General features: G+C 43.1%; 1 protein-coding gene across 1 annotated transcript in view; it reads left to right on the top strand.

The window, feature by feature from the left end:
• atp11a (ATPase phospholipid transporting 11A) overlaps positions 1-26,442 on the top strand; it is a gene marked incomplete at its 3' end in the record, with an annotated part of 232,999 nt that overhangs the window by 183,281 nt on the left and 23,276 nt on the right. Inside the window, exons 21-27 of the mRNA XM_078222717.1 lie at positions 200-302; positions 2,808-2,953; positions 14,324-14,383; positions 14,878-15,005; positions 19,557-19,692; positions 20,054-20,077; positions 22,969-23,034. Coding sequence (XP_078078843.1) covers positions 200-302; positions 2,808-2,953; positions 14,324-14,383; positions 14,878-15,005; positions 19,557-19,692; positions 20,054-20,077; positions 22,969-23,034 — 663 coding nt within the window. The remainder of the gene's footprint in view (positions 1-199; positions 303-2,807; positions 2,954-14,323; positions 14,384-14,877; positions 15,006-19,556; positions 19,693-20,053; positions 20,078-22,968; positions 23,035-26,442) is intronic.

Genomic DNA, 26,442 nt, shown 5'->3' with positions numbered 1-26,442 from the left:
GTGGGTGCTGGTTGGAGAATGAGGTGTGAAGGTGGGTGTTAGTTGGGTTCCGGTTGGAATACAGGGAATGAATTGAAGAATTTACAAGTCACTATCTTAAACATGTTTTAGATTTACTTAGTGTTATAATGGGATGGAAGGATGTTGAAATTACATCGAATCGTTAATGCATGTTTGTTCTTTTAATCCTTATTTGCAGATAGTTAAATTGATAAAATCTTCAAAGGAGCATCCCATTACCTTGGCAATTGGTGATGGGGCCAATGATGTCAGTATGATTCTGGAAGCTCATGTTGGAATTGGTAAAATGATTCATTCATTTATGAAACACATCTTTATAAATTATTTTTTATGATTAATGCCTGGTAGGATCTCTGGGTCACAGTATTCTGTGAGGATAAAAATTATGGAACCATTTAATTTCTCAGAGTTTGATGGTGTCTCTCATCTGTACTTCTCTGTGATTTAACATCTTGTCTGCATCATTGTACAATGTAATTCGGAATCTATAACTCCATTCAACTTCCAAATGCTAATAGAAACGGGGTAGATCAGAAGGGGCATAGTAACAGGAGGAGGCTATTAGCCTCATGCGCATTTTCTGCATATTCTTATATATAGTGGAAATCTGAAGCCCCAGAACTGATCCATGGTGAGCACCACTTGCCACATCTCGACAATCAGAAAACATTTCTGTTGCTTTGTATTCTGCAGCTAATTACCAGCTTGTGTCTCAAGGTTACTGCAGTGCTGTGTATTTTCATTTTTAATAATCTCTTCTGTCATTGATGCCTTCTGGAATTTCTTATGGGCACCATTTGTAGATACTCACATATTTACCATATTATCTTTCTCTCAACCTTTCTTCCCCCCGATGGTGCTTAGATCAGTCTTTGGACTGTTTCTGTAGCTACTTATTACCATATAGATCTCACCCAGATTGTGGTTTGATCATTGATGGAGCCACACTCTCATTCATCATGACACCTGCTGAAAATGGTTCTTCAAGTAATTACAAAGATCTGTTTCTGGAAATATGCCGCAACTGGCATTTTTCAACCAGATTAGTCAGACATGGGCTACCCTTCACAAATCCTTACGGACTCATTGATCAATTCATGTGTCTTCAAGTACTTAGTCACTTTGGGCTAGATTTTTGCTACAGAGATAGATAGCACGTGTCGAGAAATTTTCCAACTCGCCAGACCCACCTAGGCGGAATGGTCCCCAAATACTGTGACCTTCAGTCCAGGGGGATGAGTATAGGCTGGAGTAGGGTAGACCATTAAAGTATCAATAACAGGCACTTCACATCTCTTAATCTTGTGAAAATAAACACTGAGACATTGACAAAGGAGATCACAGAAAGAACAATTTATTCTGGCCAATTAAAGATGTCAACCAACCAAAGTCGACAGTTCTTGCCAATGCCAAAGCAGAACTACCTGCTGAGAAAGTCTTGTTATGAGCCTGGGTTCTTAGCCAAGTGTAATTAAACCATCCTGTTCTACTGAAGAAGTTCTTACACCTGTCCTCATTATGCATGCTTGGCAGTGAATGGACATGGAACAGTCATCAGTTGGCATGGAGGCAATGAAGGGCTATGGGGCATGGGTGGAAGGCATGGGTTGGTTTAGAGGTAAGAGCTTTTGAAGTTACCTTTCGAAAAGTTCTTGAATCCAGACTATGGTTTTCAATTCCTCTGAGGGTCCATGAATGATGAATCATCCAGAAACTTGCCTGATTGCATGAAAATTGGGTGGAGGCTAGGAGATACCTTGCCCTGCAATGGAACCAGCCACATCAGGAACCAGCTCAGCTGCAGGGTGCTGTCTTGCTTCTCACATCTTATCCTGTGTCAGGGAAAATTTGGGGAATTGTCAGGAATGGGGGTCAGACTCCTGGAATCAGATCCTATCTGACAATTTTAAATGGCTCCAGAATTGTTCCAACACATAAGTTCCAGGCCTTTGTCTCTGATGTTAGGTTGCTATAACATCCCCCTGACAGGTCTATAGCATCCTAGGTACTCCTTATGCCCCACTCATCCTTCTTGAATAATAGTTACTTTTTCAATTATCCAATCTAGACAGCTGATGTAGCCGGGGAGACATGCTTTGGAATTTTCTCTTTACTGTGGGAGTTTACAGTAAGTGATGCTGCAAGAAGGAATACAGAGGGAAGTTTAAACACTGATTCTGGAGCAAAGCGTTAGACAACCAGTTGTATTACAAATGAAAACTTGCATTTAATTTAAGAAGCGAGGATGAACTGTGGGACAGAAAGGGTTCCCATGGTGCAAAGTGGATAGGGGAAGGTAACTGTTCTCTTAAAGTGCCCCTCATTAATTCTTAGAGCTTTGTCCAATGCTGATCTATAGCCCTCGAAGTGGGAGACGCAGAAACATTGGCATTTCCCCTCCCACCCCCAACATAGCCCTCGTTACCTTCCCTGCATGTGTTCAACAGGTCGTTTTAATCATCAACATGTAAGCAATTTTAAACTTTACTCTCCAGGTGTTTTGGTGCAGGAGAATGTGTTAGGCCAGCTGACACATTTTGAAGAGGTTGCCATTTCTTCTTTCAGAAAACTGAAGCATATAGCCAATGGGATATAATATTCTGAGCAATGTTGGAAGACAGTTTATCTGCGGGCTCCTCCTAATAAGTTGGTGTTTTTGATACAGTGAGAGGAATATATTGATTGTGATAGAGGAAGTCAAAATGCACAATTTTCAAATTCCCCTATATTGGTGTGACTTCTTTCATTCTTTGAGTGTTTGTCCACATGAAGTTTTGTTTCTCCAGGTATTTTGGGCAAGGAAGGTCGACAAGCTGCACGAAACAGTGATTATTGTGTTCCCAAGTTTAAACATCTCAAGAAGTTGCTACTTGTCCATGGCCATTATTATTACATTCGAATCTCGCAACTTGTCCAGTATTTCTTTTACAAGGTGTGTGCATTTAATTTATACTTTATCTTTTCAAGGAAAATGAATAACATCAACCTCTTTTTCAGTCCCTGATTAAAGTAAATCTACAATTACTGACTGAAATACCATTGGATCTGGGCTGTACAAAACACTAGTGGAGACTTTGCGTGGTGATATACCTTCAAACATGGAATCATAAGAAGTAGGAACAGGAGTAGGCTATTCAGCCTTTCAAGCCTTTTCCACCATTTAATAAGATTGTGGATGACCTAACATTCGCTAAGTCCACTTTCCTGCCTTCTTTCCATAACCCTTAATTCCCCGACTGATTAAAAGCCTATTGATCTCAGCCTTGAAAATGTTCAAGAACTCGGCTTCCAGAGCTTCCTGGGGTCAAAAATTCCAAAGATTCACAGCTCTTTGAGAGAATAAATTCTTCCTCAAATCTGTCTTAAATGAACACCCCTTTATTCTGTGACTGTGCACTCTGGTCCTAACTCTGCCATGAATGAAAACATCCTCCCAACATTTACCGCATCTAACCCCCTAAGAATCCTCTGTGTTTCGATCATATCATATTTCATTCTCCTGAGCTCCAAGGAGTACAGACCCAATTTGTTCAATCATTCTCTGGAGTTTGGAAGCATGAGGGGGGGAATCTCATAGAAATCTATAAAATTGTAACAGGACTAGCTAGGGTAGATGCAGGAAGGATGAGGGAGTCCAGAACGAGGGGTCACAGTCTAAGGATATGGGGTAAACCATTTAGGACTGAGATGAGGAGAAATTTCTTCACCCAGGGAGTTGTGAGACTGCGGAATTCTCTACCACAGTAAACAAATGAAGCCAAACATTGTAGTTTTCAAGAAGGAGTTAGATATAGTCTTGGACCAAAGGGATCAAAGGATATGGGGGAAAAGCAGGAACAGGTTACTGAGTTGGATGATCTGCTATGATCATAATGAAAGACAGAGGAGGCTTGAAAGGCTGAATGGCCTACTCCTATTTTTTTATGTTTCGAAGTTTTTCTTTGTTTTCTTCATATGGCAGTACTGCCATTCTTGGGATTATCCTAGTAAACCTCCTCTACTGCGGCCAACGATAATCTTTTTTTAAAATAAGGTATGCAATATTCTAAATGTGGCCTAACTGGTACAGTTGTACAGTTGCAGCAGCACCTCTTTACTTTTATACTCCAGCCCCATTGAAATAAAAGCCAGCATTCCATTTGCCTTTCCTATTACTTTTTGCACCTGAACAGTAGCTTTCTGGGTAAGTCCCTTTGTGCTGCAACTTTCTGCAGTTTCTCTGCATTTAAATAATAAGCCACCTTCTCATTCTTTCTTCCAAAATGAACAATTTCACACTTTCCCATGTTAAATTCCATTTGCCAATTTTCTGCCCACTCACTTAACCTATCAATATAAGAGGCATAGACAGGGTGGAGCGACATAGACATGGTGGATAGTCAGAGGCTTTTTCCCAGGGTAGGAGCATCAATTACAAGGGGGCACAGGTTCAAGGTGAGAGAGGGAAAGTTTTAGAGAGATGTCCGGGGGAAGTTTTTCATGCAGAGAGTGGTGGGTGCCTGGAACGCACTGCCAGAGGAGATGATGGAAGCAGGCACATTAGCAACATTTAAGAGGCACCTGAATGGGTACATGAATATAGAATATAGAAATATAGAAACCCTACAGCGCAGAAGGAGGCCATTCGGCCCATCGAGTCTGCACCGACCACAATCCCACCCAGGCCCTACCCGCTAATCCCTTTTTTTTTACCCGCTAATCCCTCTAACCTACGCATCCCAGGACTCTAAGGAGCAATTTTTAACCTGGCCAATCAACCTAACCCACACATCTTTGGACTGTGGGAGGAAACCGGAGCACCCGGAGGAAACCCACGCAGACACGAGGAGAATGTGCAAACTCCACACAGACAGTGACCTGAGCCGGGAATCGAACCCAGGACCCTGGAGCTGTGAAGCAGCAGTGCTAACCACTGTGCTACCGTGCCGCCCCAAGGCGGGGGATAGGCAGGGAATAGAGGGATACTGACTGAGTAAAGGCAGAGTTTTTCTTTAGTTTAGTTAGGGCATCATGATCGGCACAAACTTGGAGGGCCGAAGGGCCTGTTCCTGTGCTGTACCTTTCTTCGTTTTTGTAATATCTCTCTGTAAACTATTAATATCCTCCTTACAACCTGCCTTCCCTCCCACTTTTGTATCATCCGCAAATTTGGCCACAGTACACTCTCTACCTTTCTCCATTTCATTAATATATATTGTGAACAACTGTGGTCCCAGAACTGATCTCTGTGGCATTCCAACCGGAGAAAGACCCTCTTAACCCTAACCCTAACCCCAAGGCACCACAAGGGGCAACAAGGGTTGGACATGAGCCGAACGAAAAGAGACAGAGCACGAAGAAAAGGAGACATGTCCTAAACCTAACCTGCTGCTTTCTGTTAGGAACATTATTATCGAATTCTATCATTCATTGATGTCTCAGTAGATTGAAGCACGTTAGAAATGCTGTTACTGAGTGACTAGGTCACAGCTTACAAAGAACAATACAGCACAGGAACAGGCCCTTCGGCCCTCCAAGCCCGCGCTGCTCCCTGGTCCAAACTAGACCATCCTTTTGTATCCCTCTATTCCCACTCCGTTCATGTAGCTATCTAGATAAGTCTTAAACGTTCCCAGTGTGCCCGCCTCCACCACCTTGCCCGGCAGCGCATTCCAGGCCCCCACCACCCTCTGTGTAAAATACGTCCTTCTGATATTCGTGTTAAACCTCCCCCCCCTCACCTTGAACCTATGACCCCTCGTGAACGTCACCACCGATCTGGGAAAAAGCTTCCCACCGTTCACCCTATCTATGCCTTTCATAATTTTATACACCTCTATTAGGTCCCCCCTCATCCTCCGTCTTTCCAGCGAGAACAACCCCAGGTTACCCAATCTCTCCTCATAACTAAGCCCTTCCATACCAGGCAACATCCTGGTAAACCTCCTCTGCACTCTCTCTAAAGCCTCCACGTCCTTCTGGTAGTGTGGCGACCAGAACTGGACGCAGTATTCCAAATGCGGCTGAACCAACGTTCTATACAACTGCAACATCAGACCCCAACTTTTATACTCTATGCCCCGTCCTATAAAGGCAAGCATTCCATATGTCTTATTCACTACCTTCTCCACCTGTGCACTTGCACACCCAGGTCCCTCTGCGTATCTACACCCTTTATCATAGAAACCCTACAGTACAGAAGGAGGCCATTCGGCCCATCGAGTCTGCACCAACCACAATCCCACCCAGGCCCTACCCCCATATCCCTACAGATTTACCCACTAATCCCTCTAACCTACGCATCTAAGGACACTAAGGGCAATTTTTAGCATGGCCAATCAACCTAACCCGCACATCTTTGGACTGTGGGAGGAAACTGGAGCACCCGGAGGAAACCCACGCAGACACGAGGAGAATGTGCAAACTCCACACAGACAGTGACCCAACCCGGGAATTGAACCCAGGTCCCTAGAGCTGTGAAGCAGCAGTGCTAACCACTGTGCTACCGTGCCGCCCACTTATGGTTGTGCCATTTATCGTATAGCTCCCCCCTACGTTAGTTCTACCAAAATGCATCACTTTGCATTTATCTGGATTGAACTCCATCTGCCATTTCTTTGCCCAAATTTCTAGCCTATCTATATCCTTCTGTAGCCTCTGACAATGTTCCTCACTATCTGCAAGTGCAGCCATTTTGTGTCGCCCGCAAACTTACTGATCAGCCCAGTTACACCTTCTTCCAGATCGCTTATATAAATCACAAACAGCAGAGGTCCCAATACAGAGCCCTGCGGAACACCACTAGTCACAGGCATTCAACCGGAAAAAGACCCTTCCACTACCACCCTCTGTCTTCTGTGACCAAGCCAGTTCTCCACCCGTCTAGCCACCTCCCCATTTATCCCATGAGATCCAACCTTTTGCACCAACCTACCATGAGGGACTTTGTCAAACGCTTTACTAAAGTCCATATAGACGACATCCACGGCCCTTCCCTCATCAACCATTCTAGTCACTTCTTCAAAAAACTCCACCAGGTTAGTGAGGCATGACTTCCCTCTCACAAAACCATGCTGACTATCGTTAATGAGTTTATTCCTTTCTAAATGCGCATACATCCTATCTCTAAGAATCCTCTCCACCAACTTCCCGACCACGGACGTCAAGCTCACCGGCCTATAATTTCCCGGGTTATCCTTCCTACCCTTCTTAAATATGGGACCACATTAGCTATCCTCCAATCCTCTGGGACCTCACCTGTGTCCAGTGACGAGACAAAGATTTGCATCAGAGGCCCAGCGATTTCATCTCTCGTCTCCCTGAGCAGCCTTGGATAGATTCCATCAGGCCCTGGGGATTTGTCAGTCTTTATATTCCCTAAAAAACCTAACACTTCCTCCCTTGTAATGGAGATTTTCTCTAACGGGTCAACACTCCCCTCTGAGACACTCCCAGTCAACACATCCCTCTCCTTTGTGAATACCGATGCAAAGTATTCATTTAGGATCTCCCCTACTTCTTTGGCTCTCAGCATAATTCCCCACTTTTGTCCCTGAGAGGTCCGATTTTTTCCCTGACAACCCTTCCAGGCATATTAGAAACAGACTTGTATCAAATAACTTGAAATGCCTGGGAAATATAAGAAATATGGGTTTGTGCTTCATGTACATACGATAATGATCATTGCAGTCTTCAGAAAATGAGGGAAATGCATCTAAACGTACTAAGATGGTTTGTTTTGATACCCTATTTACTGACAACTATCCTATCTAAGTTTCTTTTTAAGATACTTTCTAACTTCGAAAAAAGTAGAAACAGTAAATGTCCAAAGAGACTTGGGGACCCAGGTAAATAGACCATTAAAATATAATTGGCAGGTATAGATGAATGAATACTTTTCTTCAGTGTTCACCAAGGAGAGGGGCCATGTTTTTGAGGAAGAGAAGGTGTTACAGGCTAATAGGCTGGAGGAAATAGATGTTCGGAGGGAGGATGTCCTGGCAGTTTTGAATAAACTGAAGGTCGATAAGTCCCCTGGGCCTGATGAAATGTATCCTAGGATTCTTTGGGAGGCAAGGGATGAGATTGCAGAGCCTTTGGCTTTGATCTTTGGGTCCTCACTGTCCACGGGGATGGTGCCAGAGGACTGGAGAATGGCGAATGTTGTTCCTCTGTTTAAGAAAGGGAATAGAAATGACCCTGGTAATTATAGACCGGTTAGTCTTACTTCGGTGGTTGGTAAATTGCTGGAAAAGGTCCTTAGAGATGGGATTTACGACCATTTAGAAAGATGCGGATTAATCTGGGATAGTCAGCACGGATTCGTGAAGGGCAAGTCGTGCCTCACAAATTTGATTGAATTTTTTGAGGAGGTAACTAAGTGTGTTGATGAAGGTAGGGCAGTTGATGTCATATACATGGATTTTAGTAAGGCGTTTGATAAGGTCCCCCATGGTCGGCTTATGATGAAAGTGAGGAGGTGTGGGATAGAGGGAAAGTTGGCCGATTGGATAGGTACCTGGCTGTCTGATCGAAGACAGAGGGTGGTGGTCGATGGAAAATTTTCAGATTGGAGGCAGGTTGCTAGCGGAGTGCCGCAGGGATCAGTGCTTGGTCCTCTGCTCTTTGTGATTTTTATTAATGACTTAGAGGAGGGGGCTGAAGGGTGGATCAGTAAATTTGCTGATGACACCAAGATTGGTGGAGTAGTGGATGAGGTGGAGGGCTGTTGTAGGCTGCAAAGAGACATAGATAGGATGCAAAGCTGGGCTGAAAAATGGCAAATGGAGTTCAACCCTGATAAATGTGAAGTGATTCATTTTGGTAGGACTAAGTTAAATGTGGATTACAGGGTCAAAGGTAGGGTTCTGAAGACTGTGGAGGAACAGAGAGATCTTGGGGTTCATATCCACAGATCTCTAAAGGTTGCCACTCAAGTGGATAGAGCTGTGAAGAAGGCCTATAGTGTGTTAGCTTTTATTAACAGGGGGTTGGAGTTTAAGAGCCGTGGGGTTATGCTGCAACTGTACAGGACCTTGGTGAGACCACATTTGGAATATTGTGTGCAGTTCTGGTCACCTCACTATAAGAAGGATGTGGAAGCGCTGGAAAGAGTGCAGAGGAGATTTACCAGGATGCTGCCTGGTTTGGAGGGTAGGTGAATCATAGAAACCCTACAGTGTAGAAAGAGGCCATTCGGCCCATCGAGTCTACACCGACCACAATCCCACCCAGGCCCTACCCCCATATCCCTACATATTTACCCGCTAATCCCTCTAACCTACGCATCTCAAGACACTAAGGGGCAATTTTAGCATAGCCAATCAACCTAACCCGCACATCTTTGGACTGTGGGAGGAAACCGGAGCACCCGGAGGAAACCCACGCAGACACGAGGAGAATGTGCAAACTCCACACAGACAGTGACCCAAGCCGGGAATTGAACCCAGGTCCCTGGAGCTGTGAAGCAGCAGTGCTAACCACTGTGCTACCGTGCCGCCCTCATAAGAACAGGTCTTATGAGGAAAGGTTGAGGGAGCTAGGGCTGTTCTCTCTGGAGCGGAGGAGGCTGAGGGGAGACTTAATAGAGATTTATAAAATGATGAAGGGGATAGATAGAGTGAACGTTCAAAGACTATTTCCTTGGGTGGATGGAGCTATTACAAGGGGGCATAACTATAGGGTTCGTGGTGGGAGATACAGGAAGGATATCAGAGGCAGGTTCTTTATGCAGAGAGTGGTTGGGGCGTGGAATGGACTGCCTGCAGTGATAGTGGAGTCAGACACTTTAGGAACATTTAAGCGGTTATTGGATAGGCACATGGAGCACACCAGGATGATAGGGAGTGGGATAGCTTGATCTTGGTTTCAGATAAAGCTCGGCACAACATCGTGGGCCGAAGGGCCTGTTCTGTGCTGTACTGTTCTATTTTCTATGTTCTATGTTCTATAGAAAATAAGCTGATGGACTGCTGGTTTTAGGGGATTAGAATACAAGGGGGTAGAAGCCATGCTTTAGCTATACAAAACCCTGGTTAGATCACACCTGGAGTACTATGTTCCCACCTTAGGACGGATATATTGACCTTGGAGGGAGTGAGCACAAGTTCACCACAATGATAACTGGACTTCAAGGCTTAAATTATGAGGAGAGAGCACACAAACTAGAGTTGTATCCCTCGGGCCAGGATTTTAAAACTCCTCCCACATGATGGGATATCCCTGTCCCACTGAACTAAATGGAGATTTAAATGGCTCACTGCATCCACCGGACTGACTCACGGCACAACAGGGCCGTAAAATCCTGGCCTTGGAACTTAAAAGGTAAGGAATGATTTGATCAGTTTTAAGGTGAACTAATGGAGTAGATAGAAAGAAACTGTTATTGTTGGCTGGGGAGCCTAGGAGCATCGGGTATTATCAGAAATTTAGAGCAAGACCTTTCATTAGTGAAATTAGGAAACATTCTGCATACATGGGGTTGTAGAAATGTGAATGTTCCACAAGCAGTCATTGATACGAGATCGATTGTAAAATTTAAATCTGACTTACTGATTTTTGTTATCCAAATGAATTGAGGGATAGGAGGTAAATGATTGTATATGGAGTGAGGTCACAGATCTTATTGAATGGTAGAAGAGGTTAAATGATCAACTAGAATCATAGAATTGTACAGAGCATAAGGAGGCCATTTGGCCCATCATGTCTGCACCAGCTCCCAAAAGAGCTACCAAGCTGGTTCCATTCTACAGCCCTATTTTCGTAGCCCTCTGAACTCCTGTTCCTAAGTTTCTTATATACAATATATAGAAAAATATATATATGTAAGGCCTGTCAGTTTAATTTCAATAATGGGGAAACTTTGTGAAATGATAATACAGGACAAAATTAATACAGGTTGACTAGCCTCTATCTGTAAATCCGAAAACCGAACACATCCAAAAAATGCATCTTTTTTGAATCTCATCGCCCTTTAGTGCGGGAAGTCTAGTTATTTGTCTGCATTGTCTATCTTGCAACTTTTATGGGAGATGTGTCAAAAAGAAACTTATTACAGGTACCCTGTATTTATTATTCAGTGATACATCTTACTTTTCTAACCATTTTATTTACTTTAAACTATAGCTAACCTAGGATTTGGTTATTGTAATGTCAGTTTTTATGCGGTATCCAAAATCCAAAATGAAATTGTCCTGGAGGGTTTTGGATAAAGGATACTTGACCTGTACTCACTTGGACAATTGCAATTAAATTAAGATATGGCAGCACAGATTTATTACGGGCAAATTGTGTTTAACTAACTTGCTGGAGATTTTGATCAGGTAACAGAAAGTTGATGAGGGTAATGCTGTTGATGTGTACATGGACTTCCAGAAAGCATTTGACAAAATTCCACACAATATACTTGTGAGCAAAATTAGACCTCATGGAATAAAAATTAAAGTCGCAACATTAATAGGAAATTGACTGAATGACAGGAAACAGAATAAAAGCAAATTTCTGTGGATGCTGGAATCTGAAGCAAAAATAGAAAATGCTGGAAAATCTAAACAAGTCTGACAGCACCTGTGGAGAGAGAACAGAGTTAATGTTTCAAGGATAACAAAACAGAAATTAGTGGTTAATGGATGTTTTAAAGGCTGGAGTTAGAACATAGAACAGTACAGCACAGAACAGGCCCTTCGGCCCACGATGTTGTGCTGAGCTTTATCTGAAACCAAGATCAAGCTATCCCACTCCCTATCATCCTGGTGTGCTCCATGTGCCTATCCAATAACCGCTTAAACGTTCCTAAAGTGTCTGACTCCACTATCGCTGCAGGCAGTCCATTCCACACCCCAACCACTCTCTGCGTGAAGAACCTACCTCTGATATCCTTCCTATATCTCCCACCACGAACCCTATAGTTATGCCCCCTTGTAATAGCTCCATCCACCCGAGGAAATAGTCTTTGAACGTTCACTCTATCTATCCCCTTCATCATTTTATAAACCTCTATTAAGGTTTTAATACCTCTTTTATAAACCTCTATTAAGTCTCCCCTCAGCCTCCTCCGCTCCAGAGAGTTCTCCAAGGGTCAGTGTTAAGAACCCCTGTTCTTCCTGATATATATGAATGATCTACTTCTTGGTGCACAGAGCACAATTTCAAAATTTGCAGATGCTACAACACTTAGAAATATTATGAATTGTTTGGAGGATAGTATAGAACTTTGAAAGGACACAGATTGGTGAAATAGGCTGGCAAGTGGCAGATGAAATTTAATGCAGACAAGTGTGAAGTGATACATTTTGGTTGGAGGTATTTGGAGTTACAATACAAAATAAAGAGTATAATTCTAAAAAGGGTAGCAGGGATACCTGGATGTATTTGTGTATAAGTCGCTGAAGGTGGCAGTGTGGTTAATAAATTATACAGAATTCTAAGCTTTTAGTAATAGAGGTATAGAGTACCAAAACAAGGAATTAAGTTCAACCAGTACAGAACACTGGTTGGGCCTCAACTGGAGTATTGCATCTAGTTCTGGGTCCTACACTTTAGGAAGGATATGAAGATATTAGAGGGGATGCAAAAAAGATTCATGAAAATTATCCCTGAGATAACGAACTTCAGATAAGTAAAAAGCTTTGAGATGTTGGTACTGTTCTCCTTGGAGGAGAGAAGATTGAAGAGATTTTCATAAGGTATTCATGAGGGGCCTGAACAAAGTAGATGGGGAAAAGCTGTTCCTATTGTTGGAAGTATCAAGAATAAGAGGGCACAGATTTAAGGTAATTGGCAAAGAAGCAATGGTGACATGAAGAAACGCCTTTCCATGCAGTGAATGGTTAGGATCTGAAATGCACTGTCTCAAAGCGTCGTGGAGACAGGTTCAATCATGGAATTCGAGATGGAATGAAAGCAGAATCCTACGGATACTGGAAATATGAGGAAGCAACACTCTCTTCGACTTGTGGCTATGACATCATTGTCAAATCCCTGAGTTCCCACATATTTCTGGCCTTCTATTTTGCTCCACCTGCTCCACCCCCTCTTAAAACAGTATAAAACCCATCACATTTCTCCCATCCCTTTATATCTGAAGAAGGGTCATTCAGACTTGAGACATTGGGCCTGATTTTACCATCAAGTTGCGCCCATTTTCGGGCGTGAAAACTTGGTAAAGTTGGGCATGATGCGAGTAGCACAATCGCGACTGCCTCCGTGCCTGTTGCCCCTTTACCAAGCGCCTAAAATGACCACGATTGGGACCACGCCAGAAACGGGCGCAACAACAATTTAAATGCATTTGCATGCATTTAAATTGCGTTAATAGGCTGGATGCCCAAACTTACTGGCACTTCCCCCTTTACCACCGTGCTCGCCCGTCCAGATTCGGCATGAAACAGACATGGTCCGCAAAGGTCTGATTCGGGCGCTCCAGCTTCTGAGGAGGTAAGTTCAGAGCTTCCGGCAGCTCTCTGACTCAGATTGGTGGTGGGGATGGGGAGGGGGTGTGGGGGGTCAGATCGCTCTTTGGTGGGGCGGGGGGGGGGAGGCGGGTCAGATGGCTCTCTGGTGGGGGAGAAGAAGGTGAGTCAGATGACTCTCTGGTGGTGGGGGCGAGGGAGGCGGGTCAGATCACTCTCTGGTAGAGGGGGAGGAGGGAGGCGGGTCAGATGGCTCTCTGGTGGGGAGGGGAATGGGCGGGGGGTTCCGCTGCCACCCTGCGTGCCATCGATGGAGGGGAAGGGGTGCAGAGGGCCGCGATCGGTCTGGGTAGTGGGGGGATAAGGGGGACAGTTATGTTGTGCGGGTGGGGCAATGTCTGTGGGGGCCAGGGAGGAGGCATTATCCGGCCCGGGAGCCATGTGGCAGGGGAGCGTTTTTTTTACTGCGCATGCGCAGTTGAAGGCTCCGGTCGGAGCTGCAGTGTTTCGGGCGTGATAAGCCCCACCCACAGGCTTCTGCAGCGCGATTCGGAATTGCTGATATTTTTTCAGGCAGAGTGTGTATGGCAGGGGGGCTGAGAACGGGTCTAAAAGTCGGATCTGAACACTCCCAGTTTCAGCACTTAGAATCAAAATGGTAAAATCAGGCCCATTAACTCTGTTTCTCTCTCCACAGATGCTGCCAGACCTGCTGAGTTGTTCCAGCATTCTCTGTTTTTTTTGAATTCAAGAGAGAATTGGATTATTATCTGAAGAACGTTGAGGGCCCCCTTTAACTCAGCACAGACACAATGGGCCGAATAGCTCCCTCTGTTTTATAAACATTCTGTTATTTTGCAATTATTTCATTGTAGTATTTTACTTATTAATCACATAATTGTCTTGTTTTCCAGAATGTTTGCTTCATATTCCCTCAGTTTTTGTATCAGTTCTTTTGTGGATTTTCTCAACAGGTTAGTGTTCTGCTTCATAAATCTCTTTTGTACCGTCACATCATCCTGTTGCTGGTGAAGTAAAATATTGCTATGAATGTAACTGATCACACAGGACACAAACACAGTTAGAGCCTGTGTTGATCAGGAAAGAAGTTGTTGCTAATGAGCACAGGTGCTTCAGTGGCTTTATGTGTTTTAAATTGTGTGAATTGCACTTTCCAGGGCTGGTGTAAGATTTGTAACAAATCAGTGATAATTTACAGCAATGTGTTAACTTTTTGTGGCCCTATAACAGATTGCTGTTACTCACACAAAGAATTATGGGTGGATGTGTTGTTGGGACAGTTGCTGAGTTAAAGCTTGGGTCCTTCCCCACAAGACTGCTGCATTGCTTCTCACAATTCCAGCATTGATATAAACTGAGATGGGTATCCCAGAGTCTGAAATCCTGGTTGGCTTTATATTAATACTTGAGAAGCATGCAAACTAATGAAGGATTTCTTCCTTTACAGCCATTGTATGATACTGCATACCTTACATTGTACAACATCAGCTTCACCTCTCTTCCCATCCTGTTGTACAGCCTTATAGAACAGCATGTTAGCATTGATGTACTGAAAAGAAACCCAACATTGTACAGGTGAGCTTACTGACTATAAGCATATCGAGCACATTGTAATTGCTATAATGTTCTTTTAATGGAACATTACTATGGTAGCATGGCCCCTTTAAGGGGCATTGCCGAAGGGCCACATGATCAAGCTGGACCCCATGGAGTATCAAGGCAGGAAGCTGAGCCAATTGAATGCAAGGGCACATATCCCGGATCTGGGGAGGATCAGCAGTTGGAGCCAGGAAGAAATAATGTTCAGTTGCACAGTTATTCTGTCTCCCTCCACTTTTGAATAAAGGAATTACATTTGCTATCTTCTATCTATTGAAACCTTGCCTTAACCTAGGGAATTTTGGAATAATAAAACCAATATATCAACTATCTCAATAACCACTCCTTCACGACCTTGAGGTGAAGTCCACCCGGAGATGAGGATGCATCAGCCATGGGCCCAATAATTTACTCAATACCACTTCCCTAATAATTATAATTTTCTAGAGCTCTCAGTTCACTTTAGTCAGCTCATTTTCAGACTCCCACAATTGCCCATTTAAGTTTAGAATACTAGTCTTGGATGCACCCTTCTCTTAAACTGAATGTAAAATTCATTCATGTTATGACCGCCGCTACCCAGGGTACCTTCATTTTGAGGTTATCTATTAATCCAACTCATTACACATTATCAGGTCTAGTATAGCCTGCCCTTTGGTTGGCACCAGAATATGTTCTACAGAACTATCCTGAAAACATTTTGCGTGTTCCACTTCTACGCTACCTTTGCCCATCTGATTTTTCAAATTGATATGCAGAATACCCATGATTATTGCAGTATCTTTCTGACATCATCTCTTCTTTTATAGTGATATTATTTCTTCTTTGATATCTGCCTTACTGTGTAGTTACAATTAGGGAGCCTGTATACCATTCCCACAAGTGACTTCTTGCCTTTATCATATCTCATCTCAACCCAAACTGCTTCTACATTCTGGTTTCTTGAACTTGGTCATCCCCTCTAATGTGCCAAAAACATCATTGATTAACAGAGCCAACCCTCCACCTGCTCTTAACTTCCTGTCCTTCCTAAATGTTACAGATTCCAATTTTATCAGTACTGCTGTCAGTGCCCTATGAACTGGAACCCACTTCTCCCACAACAGTCTTTGAGCCACACATTCATTTCTTTAATTTTATTTGTCCTACACCAATTTGTACGTGGCTCAGATATTAATCCAGAAATGATTACAAATGAGGTTCTGCTTCTTAATTTGGTGCCTAGCTCCTCATACTGACTATGCAGAATCTCCTTCCTTATCCTGCCTGTGTTATTTGTATCGATATGGACCATGACAACTGGATTCCACTCCTCCCAATGCATGTTCTTCTCCAGCCTTGAGCAGATGTCCCGAGCTCTGGCATCAGGCAGGCAACACAGCCGTCTGGGCTTTCACTCCTTGCTACAGAGAACAATGTCAAACCCACTCACTATACCGTCCTCAACTACTATTACATTCTTATATGCTTTCCCCCGTTTGAATCCTGTACCATAGTGCCATGGTCAGTAAGCTCATCCACCCTGCAGACACCACTCTCACCCAAACAAGCTGAAAGAATCTCACATCTGTTGAACAATTGTAATGGTGGACACTTCTGCCCTCTGGGTCCCCTTACCTGCCTCAGCTGCAATCACAACCTCCTGTCCCTGACCACTTTAGAAACCAGAAAATCTTATCCTAAGTGGTGTGACCACTTCCTAAACAAACTGTCCAAGTAACTCTCACCCTCCCTGACATGTCCGCAGCTCAATGTCCCTAAACTAAAGCTCCTCAAGTCACAGATACGTACTGCAAGCACGCTTTCCCTGGATAACACTGGTAGAAATGAGCTCCACATACTGCAGTCTTGACACGTTACCTATCCTGCGTACTTAAGAGCTTTAATTACTTTTAAATTCAATTATTTAGTTTCTTTTAGATATTTATTAATCTTATCTCAAAATCCAGTACTACTTTTAAACCTTCAGAAAATAGACATTGACCACTTTTTTGGAATATCATCAGATACTGACCAACATCTCACTTTCTCCCCTATACTAGAGCAGAAACCAATTGAGTGAAAAGGTTAGAGAAAGCAAAGGGGTACTTCTCTCTCCTCCTCACTGAACTTCCTTTTCTTACCAAACTTCCACACTCTGGAGTCGCACTCAGTTTCCGTAGGCTGACAATGGGTAATAAGTGAACGTAGACTGAGGGTTTACACTGGAAGAATGAAGGGGGAATTTAGAAGAAATGTTTTTGGAACGGAATGTTTTATCACAAGGGGCGAAGCAGACATCATTTAAATTCAAAGTTAATAAGTATTTTAGAGGAACGACAGGAAAATGGAATGGAATAGATAACTCCAACTGAAGAGTTAGCAATCAATGCAGGATAAGCGGCCTGAATGGAATCTTTGGAAGTTCTGATATCATACCCAACGGTTAGATCTTCCTATCTCACTAATACTAATTGATGGACTGTAGAAAGTATCCCTAAACAATATTTGGGTTTCTTCTAATTTGGTTAAGATGCATTTGTATTGCTAAAAACAGACACCCAAAAATAAACCTACAACACAAATATTTTTTTAAAAATAGACTTATGTTAAATGGAAGCTTATACATCCGAATTCTTTCAACTCTGTCCTTCCACATGCACCAGATGAAATATAACAGAGCCAAGGAATTGTAAAACAATTGTGTAACAAAATATGTTGTTCATTATTTTTTATTTTGAGAGCTGGAAATACTGTGGGAAGTTAGGCCTGACCTAATGGTCTGATTGTTATGCTTTCAAAAACTACAGTATATTTTAACCAGACCATTAAGTCACATAATAAATGTTACAGTGTAGTAGTGGCTATTATTCTAGCTTAGGAGTTAGAGATTGTGTTAAGATCCTGCTGAGACAAATTGTGAAATGGAATTCAATAAATCTGATAACTCTTAAGCTAGCACCTGAAGAACAATGACCATGAAAGCGGCCCAATTTTTGTAACACCCATCTGGAATCTTCCCTCTTACCCTGACCTGACTGACAATTCAGTCTCAAAGAACAAAGAAAATTACAACACAGGAACAGGCCCTTCGGCCCTCCAAGCCTACACCGACCATGCTGCCCAACTGAACTAAAACCCCCTACCCTTCCGGGGACCATATCCCTCTATTCCCATCCTATTCATGTATTTGTCCAGACGCCCCTTAAAAGTCACTATCATATCTGCTTCCGCTACCTCCTCCTGCAGCGAGTTCCAGGCACCCACCACCCTCGTACATCTCCTTTAAACCTTGCCCCTCGCACCTCAAACCTATGCCCCCTAGTAATTGACTCTTCCACCCTGGGAAAAAGCTCCTGACTACCCACTCGGTCCATGCCTCTCATAATCTTGTAGACTTCTATCAGGTGGCCCCTCAACCTCTGTCGTTCCAGTGAGAACAAACCAAGTTTCTTTAACCTCTCCTCATAGCTAATGCCCTCCATACCAGGCAACATCCTTGTAAATCTTTTCTGTACCCTCTCCAAAGCCTCCCCATGCTTCTGGTAGTGTGGTGGCCAGAATTGAACATTATATTCCAAGTGCGGCCTAACTAAGAATCTATAGAGCTGCAACATGACTTGCCAATTTTTAAACTCAGTGCCCTGGCCGATGAAGGCAAGCATGTCGTGTGCCTTCTTGACAACCTTCTCCACCTGCGTTGCCACTTTCAGTGACCTGTGTACCTGTACATCCAGATCCCTTTGCCTATCAATACTCTTAAGGGTTCTGCCAATTACTGTATATTTCCTATCTTTATTAGACCTTCCAAAATGCATTACTTCACATTTGTTTGGAATAAACGCCATCTGCCATCTCTCTGCCCAAGTCTCCAACCGATCTATATCCTGCTGTATCCTCTGATGGTCTTCATCGCTATCTGCAAATCCACCAACCTTTGTGTCGTTTGCAAACTTACTAATCAAACCAGTTATATTTTCCTCCAAATCATTTATATATATCATTTATCTCATGCATTCCAATGACTTTTGATATCTTTAACAAGCTACTCAGTTGTTCAAAAGAATAAATGACGCCTTACCAGCACGGTGGCACGGTGGTTAGCACTTTTGCCTCACAGTGTCTGGACCTGTGTTCGTTTCCGGCCTCGGGTTACTGTCTGCGTGGAGTTTGCGCGTTCTCCCCATGTGTGTGTGGGTTTCCTCTGGGTGCTCCAGTTTCCTCCCACAGTCCAAAGATGTGCAGGTTAGATGGATTGGCCATGCTAAATTGACCCTAGTGTCAGGGGGATTAGCAGTCAATGAGGCTTATGGGAATAGGGCCTGGGTGGGATTGTGGTCGGTACAGATTCAATTGGCCGAATGGCCTCCTTCTGCACTGTCGGGATTCTGTGATTCTACCAGTTTCACTGATAAACCAAGAAATTCAAATTCTGTAAAATGAAGGGGGCTGCTGAAATCAAAAGGAAGAATTTAACACAAATATTGAGTTGAGCTGAATTTTCTGAGCAAACAATATGATTTTAATGCTTTTCTTCTCAACTACCAGGGACATTGCCAAAAATTCCTTGTTGTGTTGGAAATTATTCCTTTACTGGACATTCCTGGGAGTATTTGATGCTGTGGTATTTTTCTTTGGTGCTTACTTTCTTTTTGACAATTCAACCATGACCAGCAATGGGCAGGTTAGTATTCCCCTTCAAATATCTAGGAATAAATTATCTAGCTCTAATGGTTCACAATTCTTATCTACTGATGCTTTTATTGTAGAAATTTATCTCTAATATTTTACAGAGGTCATTCACTGACACTTCAGTTTTAAAATTTATTCTATTGCATGGCTACTCAGATATTTTTATACTTGTCCAAGGAAAATATAATTTATTCAAACCATTACCTGCTCTCTTTTTTGCTCTGTTAGTCATTTAGTAATATTATAGTTGTGGATTTTAATTTGCTTAAACAACTCTGTGCTTTTTTTTGCCCTGTTTGTTCATTTTCTGTCTTTTTTTTGCTTTTGCCTTTTGCTTCTTTTTCTAACACCAGCTAATGAGAGCCAACTCGAACATGGTAAGATATCTCTCTCTTTCTTTCACTTTGTCTATCTCGTTTTTGGACATAACACGTTGGATACTTCCTGACTGTTGTGATTAGCTCTGATTAAACCCTGTTCTTCGAAGATTTTTGTGCATTTGTTAGTGGTTGTAATCTCATTTTTGGCACAAATATTGAATTTTCTCCTCTAAAAATGCAGAGTCCAATTCAGTAGACTATCCAATCTGATACAGAATTACTCTCCAGTCATTTCTGGGGACAGAGCAAACAGAAACATTGGATAATGAAAATGGTAAAGAAAAATTTCAAATCAACATTAATCCCATGCCAATGTGAAATTACAATTATAGTGGTGTGCGATTGCAATATCATAGTTCAATGCAATAAACATTAGACATTTTATTCCATGTATATGTGAAAATTTAATATTTTCTGCGCCATTCCTGCCTGGCTACTTTAACAAGACCCTTGATTTTATGTGGCCAATGCATGCCTCACTCTATTAGGATCCTCCTAAGTAAGATGCCAGTATGCACCTATGATGTTATTAAGATCCTGCTCAGTAATAGCTGCCAAAGAAGATATGCAGGCCTAAATGGGGGGGTGGGGTGAAGAGATTGATAGAACTCTTTGGGGACAGAGTGTGTAAAAGGCATTCAGGTATTTGATCAGCCATGAACGTATTGAATGACGGACACGCTCAATGGACTGAATGATCTACTCATGTTTCTATGCAGAAGCAGAGGGACCTCTGTGTATACATGCATAAATCATTGAAGGTGGCAGGACAGGTTGAGAGCACGATTAATAAAGCATACAGCACCCTAGGCTTTATTAATAGGAACAGAGAGCACAACATCTAGGAAGTTATGATAGCTTTGTATAAAACAGTGCATTTGACCTTGATTTGAGTATTGCATCTAGTTAAATTCACTCGGGTAATTTGATAAAGTGGATTCAAAATTGTCTCAGTTGTAGAAGACAGAGGGTGGTGACAGATGATTGCTTCAGTGACTGGAAGCCAGTGTCCTGTGGCGTACCACAGGGATCTGTGTTGGGCCCCCTATTATTCATCATTTATATAAATGACATTGATGACTATGTGGGGGGTAGGATTAGTAAGTTTGCGGATGACAAAGATTGGCCGGGTGGTTAACAGTGAGGCGGAGTGTCTTGGGCTACAAGAAGATATAGCTGGAATGGTCAAATGGGCAGATAAGTGGCAGATGGAATTTAACCCTGAAAAGTGTGAGGTGATGCACTTTGGAAGGAGTAATTTGACAAGGAAGTACTCAGTGAATGGCAAGACACTAGGAAGTTCTATGGAACAAAGGGATCTTGGCGTGTTTGTCCAAAGATCTCTGAAGGTGGAAGGGCATATGGGACACTTGGCTTTATCAATCGAGACATAGATTACAAAAGCAGGGAAGCCATGTTGGGGTTGTATAGAACTTTGGTGAGGCCACAGCTAGAGTACTGTGTGCAGTTCTGGTCACCACATTATAGGCAGGATGTGATTGCACTGGAGGGGGTGCAGAGGAGATTCACCAGGATGCTGCTTGGGATGGAACATTTAAGTTATGAAGAGAGGTTAGGTAGACTTGGGTTGTTTTCTCTGGAGCAGAGAAGACTGAGGGGCGACCTGATTGAGGTGTACAAGATTATGAGGGACATGGACATAGTGGATAAGGAGCAGCTGTTCCCCTTAGTTGAAGGGTCAGTCATACGGGGACATATGTTCAAGGTGAGGGGCAGGAGGTTTTGGGGAGATGTGAGGAAACATTTTTTTACCCAAAGGGGAGTGATGGTCTGGAATGTCCTGCCTGGGAGGGTGATAGAGGCAGGTTGCCTCATATCCTTTAAAAAGTATCTGGATGGGCACTTGACACATCATAACATTCAGGGCTTGGGCCAAGTGCGGGCAGATGGGATTAGGTGAGAATTCTGTGTCTCTAATGTGTCAGTGCAGACCAAATAGGCCGAAGGGCCACTTCAGCGCTATACGATTCCATGGTTCTATCATTCTGGGTACCAAACGTTTGGAAGGATGTGAAGGATTAGGATGCAGATGAGATCTAATTCAGTTACAGAGATAGATTGGAAAAGTTGGAATGGTACTCCCGAGAGAATAGAAGGTTGAAAGGAGATATAATTTAAATAATTTAATAAAATCATGAAGAATCTGGACAGAGTACACAGGGATAAACTGTTCCCATGGGTGGAAGGATCATGATCCAGAAGGCACGCATTTAAGGTAATTGGCAAAAGAAGCAATGGCGAGTTGAGGAAAAATTGTTTTCATGCAACATGTGGTTAGGTTCTGGTTTGCGATATCTGAAGCACAGTGGAGGATTAGTCAATTCAGGCCTTTAAAAGGAAATTGGATCATTATCAGAAAATGAAAGATTTGCAGGGCTACTCAGGCAAAAAGCAGGGGAGTGGCACTAAGTGAATTGCTCCTTCAGAGGCCCAGCCTATCACAACGGGCTGAATGGACACCTTATGTGCTGTAATCTTTGTATGACTCTGTGAGCTGTCTCCATACATCTGCCTCAGGTGACCAACAGAATCTGAATGGTGCCCAAAAGTTAGTATAGACTAGACCTTAAGTTGATGTTGTCAGGTTAGTTTTATGGCAACCTAATTCCCCACCCAATCAAGACCATCTCCAAGTTACAATCACCACGCACAACTTGTCAAACGCTTATTACTATGTTAAAGTTGAAACCAAATGTTTGGCTTTATTATCAAAGTACATGGGCTACCTTGAAACAGTCCATTAGTTTTAATATGTATCAGGAGTGGGAATGTTGCACTTCCATTTATAGCTTTTGCACATAAGGATACAATAAGAATACCCATCTGTTTTCTGATGTTTTCTAAATCTGTAAAACTTATCTTTTCAGATGTTTGGAAACTGGACATATGGAACCCTAGTTTTCACTGTGTTGGTATTTACAGTAACTCTTAAGGTATGCTTGTTTTTAATCACTGAGTTTCAAACTGAGTGTAAACTAGCAAGTAATATAAAAACAGACGGTAAGAGAGTCTTTAAATGTACAAGAAGGAAGAGAGAGGCCAAGGTGAACATAGGCTCCTTAGAGAATGAGACTGGGAAAATAATAATGGGAAACAAGGAAATGACAGAGGAGTTAAATAAATACTTTGTATTAGTCTTCACAGTAGAAGACATTAATAACATTCCAAAAATACTAAATAGGCAAGGAGTGAAAGTGGGAGGTTAGGCAGGGGAGCTGGCGGGGAGAGGAAATAATCACAATAAACGAGTGTGGCATGGGGGTGTGAACAAGAGCAGTCGGTCAGCAGATCGATTGGAGACTTGGGCAGAGAAATGGCAGATGGGGTTTAATCCGGACAAATGTGAGGAAATGCATTTTGGAAGGTCCAATGCATATAGGAATTATAACAGAGAGAGCTACAGACTAAAGCCAGTAAGATTAAGAGGAAGAGCAGGCAGGGAGTAGTTGCTGAACACAGCGGGACTGGTGGTCTGAAGTGCATTTGTTTCAAGGCGAGGAGTATAACAGGTAAGACAGGTGAACTTAGAGCTTGGATTAGTACTTGGAACCATGACATTGTTGCTATTATGGAGACTTAGTTGAAAGAGGGACAGGATTGGCAGCTAAACATTCCAGGGTTTAGATGCTTCAGGCAGGTTAGAGGGGGATGTAAAAGGGATGGGGTAGTTGCATTACTGGTTAAGGACAATATCACAGCTGTACTGAGGGAGGACACCTCGGAGGGTTCAGGCAGCGAGGTATTAAAAACAGAGGGTGGCAGTAGAGAGGTGCTTTTCTGAATGGAAGGCTGTGATTAGCAGTGTTACACAGGGATCAGTTCTGGGACCTTTATTGTTTGTACTATATCTGAATGATTTGGAGGAAACTTTAACTGGTCTGATTAGTAAGTTCGAAGACAACACAAAAATTGGTGGAGTTGCGGATAGTGAAGAGGATTGTCAGAGGATATAGCAAGATATAGATCGGTTGGAGACTTGGGCAGAGAAATGGCAGATGGAGTTTAATCCGGACCAATGTGAGGAAATGCATTTTGGAAGGTCCAATGCATATAGGAATTATACAATAAATGGTAGAACCCTTAGCAATATTGACAGGCAGAGAGATCTACCAATCACTGAAAGTGGCAGTGCAGGTGGATAAGGTGGTCAAGAAGGCATACAGCATGCTTGCCTTCATTGGTCGGGGCATTGAGCCTAAAAATTGGCACGTCATGCTGCAGCTGTACAGAACCTCAGTTAGGGCTCATTTGGAATATTGTGTACAATTCTGGTCGCCACACAACCAGAAGGATGTGGATGCTTTGAAGAGGATACAAAAGAGGTTTACCAGGATGTTGCCTGGCCTAGGGGGTATTAGCTGTGAGGAGAGGTTGGATAAACTTGGTGTGTTCTCACTGGAACGACGGAGGTTGAGGGGTGACCTGATAGAGGTTTACAAGATTATGAGTGGCATGGACAGAGTGGATAGTCAGATGCTCTTTCCTAGGATAGAAAAGCCAAATGCTAGGGGACATAGGTTTAAGGTGCGTGGGGAAAGGTTTAGAGGACATATGCGAGGCACGTTTTTTACACAGAGGGTGGTGAATGTCTGGAACGTGCTGCCTGGGGAGGTGGTGGGAGCAGTTACGATAGTGGCATTTAAGGGCATCTAGGCGAATACATGAATAGGATGGGAATGGAAGGATATGGATTCTGCAAGTGCATACGGTTTTAGTTTAGGCAGGTTTCATGATCAGCACAGGCTTGGAGGGCCGAAGGGCCTGTTCCTGTGCTGTACTGTTCTTTGTTTTTTGACGGGATCGCAAAATAACTATCACTAGAGAAAAAGTACTCGGGAAATAGATGGGGCTAATGGCCAATAAATCCCCTGGGTCTGATGGGCTACTTCCTAGGATATTAAGGGAAGTAGCTACAGAGATAGTGGATACACTGGTAGTAATTTTCCAAAAATCCTTAACTTCTGGAGAACTCCCTGGAGATTGGAAAACTGCCAATGCAACACCCTTATTCAAAGAGGGAGACAAAAAACAGGTAACTATGGGCCAGTTGGCTTAACTTCTGTCATTGGGAAAATGATAAAGGACGGAATAGCAGAGCATTTAGAAACACACAATACAATTAAGCAGAGTCAGCATGGCTTCTTGAAGGGGAAATCATGTCTGACAAATGTAATAAAATTCTTTGAGGTGGTTATGACCAGGATAGATAAAGAGAAACCAGCAAATGGAATAGACTTGAATTTCCTAAAAGCTTTCGATAAGGTACTGCATAAAAGACTACTTCTTAATAAGATAAGAGCACATGTGTTGGGGATAGTATATTAGCCATGAATAGAGGATTGACTAATTAACAGAAGGCAGAGAATTGGGTTAAGAGAAGCATTTTGAGGATGGCAACCTGTAACTCATGGAGTGCCACAGGGATCAGTGCTGGTGCCACAATTGTTTACAATATATCTTACCGACTTGGATGAGGGAAGTGAATGTACTATTGCAAAGTTTGTGGATGATACAGAAATAGGTGGGAAGGCAAATGGTGAGGATAACACAAAGAGTCTACAGAGCGATAAATAGAGATTAAATGAGTGGGCAAAATTTGGCTGATGGAATACAAGGTTGGAAAATGTGAAGTTATGCACTTTGGTAGGAAGAATAAAGGAACTGAATATTATTTAAATGGAGAAAGACTGCAGAAAGCTGCAGAGGGATTTGGGGGCCCGTGTGCATTAATTACAGAAAGCTAGCATGCAAATTCAATAGGTAATAGGAAAGGTAAATGGAATGTTAGCCTTTATTTCAATGGGAATGGAGTATAAAAATCAGGAAGTCTTGCTAAAACTATACAAGGCACTAGTTAGACCACACATGGAATACTGTGAATAGTTTTGGTCCCCTTAACTAAGGAAAGATATATTGGCATTGGAGGCAGTCCAGACAAGATTCACGAGGTTGATCCTGGCTCTGGGGGGATTTTCTTATGAGGAGAGGTTGGGCCTGTGCTCATTGGAGTTTTACGACCACATAGTGCCTGTTTTCTGGCAGGGATGGGGCCAATGGGGGAGGGGCCAGTGGGGGCAGGGCCAATGGGGGAGGGGCCACTGCTACTCTGCAGTGATCGGTGGGGTGAGGGCAGTGGGACCGCGATCGGTGGGGGGAGGGAGGGAGAGGGGGCCTGCTGCCATTCTGTAGCGATCAGTGGGGGAAGAGCAGCGGGACCGCAATCAGTGGGGGAGGGAGGGGATCCGCTATCAGTCTGGGCAGCGGGGGGGGGGGGGCTAAATCTTGAGCCACGGGCCCCCGCTATTGTGGGGGGGGAGCTGCTTCAGACTGCCTGCAGTAGT

This window comes from Mustelus asterias, chromosome 10 (genome assembly GCF_964213995.1).
Source record: "Mustelus asterias chromosome 10, sMusAst1.hap1.1, whole genome shotgun sequence".
NCBI lineage: Eukaryota > Metazoa > Chordata > Chondrichthyes > Carcharhiniformes > Triakidae > Mustelus > Mustelus asterias.
This window is presented reverse-complemented; position numbering and strand designations above follow the sequence as displayed.